This window comes from Chaetura pelagica, unplaced genomic scaffold (assembly GCF_000747805.2).
Source record: "Chaetura pelagica isolate M959 unplaced genomic scaffold, ChaPel_1.0 scaffold640, whole genome shotgun sequence".
NCBI classification, from domain to species: domain Eukaryota; kingdom Metazoa; phylum Chordata; class Aves; order Apodiformes; family Apodidae; genus Chaetura; species Chaetura pelagica.
The window spans coordinates 73,267-76,974 of record NW_009951951.1 but is presented as its reverse complement, the minus strand read 5'-3'; the positions used below and the strand labels follow the sequence as shown (position 1 = coordinate 76,974).

Genomic DNA, 3,708 nt, shown 5'->3' with positions numbered 1-3,708 from the left:
GGAAAAAGAGTCATAGATACAGAATCATCATCAGTTAGCAAAAAAAAAAACCCTGACTTCACATGTGTAACAGAAAATTAACAAAACTAATGGTTTCCTCTTAGTAGAGAAGAACCTATTACATCCATGTCAAACCCTTTGCTATTTCAAATTTAATACTCCTCTTGGATCTATATAATTAACCTTGGTGATAGAAAATAAGAATAAGCTATACAAGCTGAAAAACTGATATGAGCTTGATCCCATAGCTCACAGTTGACATTCTTAACCCAGGATGTGTCTTAAGGACAGTGTGAAGATACCTACAAGTTCTGGCATGAGTGGGAGGAAACTGAGGGCACTGGATACCAGCCCAGCTACTGCAGGCTGTGCCCTGAGCAGTCCCCCATGCAAGCCCTGGCACGGAGGCACTCTGTGGCAAGGTGCTTGCACCACTGCTCTTTGGAGTCTGCCCAAAGGTGCAACTCAGAAACTACTCTGGATTCAAGACAGTCATATAGGTAGGTTAAAAGTTTCCAGGGTCCCTTTTGTTACAGGATGTCTCTGTTGCATCAGCCCAGACACGTCCATCGGGAGGATGTTCAGACACAGGCAACAACATGCAGACAAAGGGTAGACGTGGAGCACAAGCACAGTCGAGACATATTACGTCCACTGAAATAAGCAGAGCATGTCTAGAGGCTTCTCCCAGCTGCACTGGGCATTCACTCAGGGCTGGCTCTTGCTTTAGACAAAGTCAGCAAAGTTTGCACAGATGCCAAACAACTGTGACTGAACTTTGCTCTCAGGGCACCAGAGAGCCCAGCTCAGAGCAGATGCTCTTCTCACTACCAGCCAGGTAAGGGGGGTCTGCGTGGGGTTGCAGCTGTGGCACCAACAGGGGATAGCGGGGAGCAGTGACATCCCCAACCATCATTGACCTCTCCCCTTAGCCAGTGCCCTGGAGGAGTGCAGAGCCCAGCTCAGCATGGCACAGTCCTCAAAATTTCTCCCTTCCCCAGGGGAGAAAGGGCTACTCTGCCCAGCTAACACTGAGGTTAGTATGCTATTAATTATACTACATGAGAGTCACTGAACTCTTGCAGAAGAGTGGGACCACTGTAAAGATATTGTATTATTATTATTATTATTATTATTATTATTATTATTATTATTATTATCATTATCATTATCATTATCATTATCATTATCATTATCATTATTAGTTTGTTTAGTCTTATGTCAGGGGAGAGAAGATGGACTGTTCCCCACAGATATCAACTTTTGGTTTTGTTTTTAAATTAAAGCAATATCTTCACAATAACTTCATACCTACTTGTTAGGTACATTCTCTTAACATTTTTGTTACAAACTAAAATATGGAAATGTTTTGTGGAATTCAGTATGGAAAGCAAACTTCCTGAAGCTCATGCTGAAAATGCATATTGATCAATCTTATCCTAGTTTCTTGAAACACACAACTAGATTCTTATCCCATTTAAGCTACCCTGAACTCACAGTATGATACTCTCATTCAAGCTGGCTTCACAAATAGCAGATTTCTTCTGTGAGTTCAGACAGTCAAGGGCAAAACTTAAACATACTTTATTGATGCTTATTCAAAATTTGTTGTCAAAAAATAAAACCATTTCTTCTGGAATTAAAAAAAAATAACATCCCTTCAGTGGCTTCTGACCTGTTTCCAAAATCCATTAGTCAGGTATACCAAAGTCACTACCACCAGAGAAACTGGGTCAATCTTCCCATACTGACCCAAGACGTCAGGAGAGTACTAATATCTGTAGGGCTTTTATCAGCTCCCTTAACGTTCCCCTTTATCACTTCCATTAGCTTTACTTGATCTGAATTTGCAGGACAGAAAGTGCTCACTGACAACTACAGACAATGCATGACCAGGCAACATCTCTGCAGCACAGATGCAGATGACAAGGTTCAATAGGCGAAGGTTCATTTTTGTTTAGGTTTCCTGATTGCCCTTAAAAATGACATACAAGACTTAAAAGGTCTGAGTACTCAGAAAATGATAATGGGGAAACAAAAATCTCACAGTAACCCTATGATGTTTCAACACGTTGCTTCAGAAAAAAATAAACACAAAGATTGCATAAAGACTGTTTATTAAAATCCATCTTTCTTCCCATTTACTGCTGGGATTTATTCTTATTTGTCTGTTAGATTTAGGAAATATCAAAACTAAAAAGAGAGAGAAGTCTTTTCAATAAGGCAAGACTGACTAAAACCGAATGTCCTTCAGGAAAGCATCTTCTATCTGCATGGGCAACATGTGCTTCTTGCACAAGACAAGCAACCCCATCTCACAGTTCTGTCTATCTCCCATTACCCTAATCCTGTAGCAGAAAGGCCCTGCTAGGTCTTACCGGTGTACAAAAGATGCAGCTGCATTCCTGAAGAGTGGTCATTTTATCTAGGGAATATTCACAGAGACATAGCTTGCAAGTGAGCAGGGGCTCCAGAGCTAACTCTCCAGCTTCTGACTCGTCAGCTGTCATGGTGTCAGGACAAGCCTTCCCAGCAGAGCCCATTCACTCATTAATGATCCGCTCAGCCTGAAAAGAGAAATCAACAATTGAAACATCGCACAAGCCATGTAATCACTTCTCATTGGCCTGAGAATTTACAGCTCAGATCCATAAAAGCACCTGCACGCCCAAATGCACTATTTTGGCATATTGGTGCCAATCTCACACTTCAGGCCATTCAATTTACCAAAAAGGTGTCCAAGAGCTCATCTCCCCAGAAGGCCTGAACTCGGTTAGGTTCTCAGAGAATATTCACCCTGCTGGAGCAAAGCACCTCAGTCAGGCCACTTATAATCAAATTTAAAAAAACCAAAACAATCAAATACTAACACGGATGAGACATTACCTACGTTTTATGCAACAGTACAGTGGTCAGAGCCCTCACTGAAGTTCTAGAAGCAGGGATGTGACTTGGAACAATAAATTCTTAATTAAAAAAAATAAACTGCATTCATATATACATACACACACACACATATATATATACATATAACTGTGATCTTTCAAATGAGTCTCAGTCATAGCCACCCCACCCTTATGAATCTTTCAGACTTCATTGCACACACACCATTTCAATGGGTATCTCTGCTCCCACTTTCCACTCTGGCTGGTGGCTCAGGAGCTCTCCTGGGCAACACAAGGCAACAGCAAGCAGATTCCTACTTCCTAGGCAAGCACTTCGAACATTTAGTCTATAATGTAAGTGGCAGATGCCATGAACTCTCCCTTCTCTGCGAGCCAGCACTGAGATGGCAAGCTGGCAGCCCATCACAAGAGGGCTGGTGAAGGCATCAAAACACAGGAAGGGATTTCAGATTGCATGTCCACATAGGGCTGGAGTTTAAATCCAAGCAAGTGAGAGTATTTCACATGCTGTCCTCTTTTCTGCATTCCTTTGACTATGACAGACAGCTGCCTGCTCAGGTCTGTAGCTTTTGTGCATTCCACCCTCTAGCATCCTGCTCTTCCATCTATTTTATAGGGGTTTTAGGCATCTAACTGAGGTTTGTGAACCATGAACAAACTGCAGTAGCAGTTTGACAGGGAGATGCTCAGAATAGCTGTGTTTCTAACACAAATTTTGTCACAGCACTGCTTGGGGAACAAATTTCTAACCTTTGAGAAGGAACACACGAAAACATCTTGTTCATATATAATGTTTTCTGAC

The 3,708-nt window shown here is 41.8% G+C and overlaps 1 protein-coding gene across 1 annotated transcript in view; it reads right to left on the bottom strand.

The window, feature by feature from the left end:
• The window catches only part of RNF144B (ring finger protein 144B), a 34,119-nt gene extending 31,576 nt beyond the window's left edge, over nt 1-2,543 (bottom strand). Inside the window, exon 1 of the mRNA XM_009998274.1 lies at nt 2,379-2,543. Within this exon, the coding sequence (XP_009996576.1) occupies nt 2,379-2,543 (165 nt within the window). The remainder of the gene's footprint in view (nt 1-2,378) is intronic.
• Between the last annotated feature and the right edge of the window lie 1,165 nt (nt 2,544-3,708).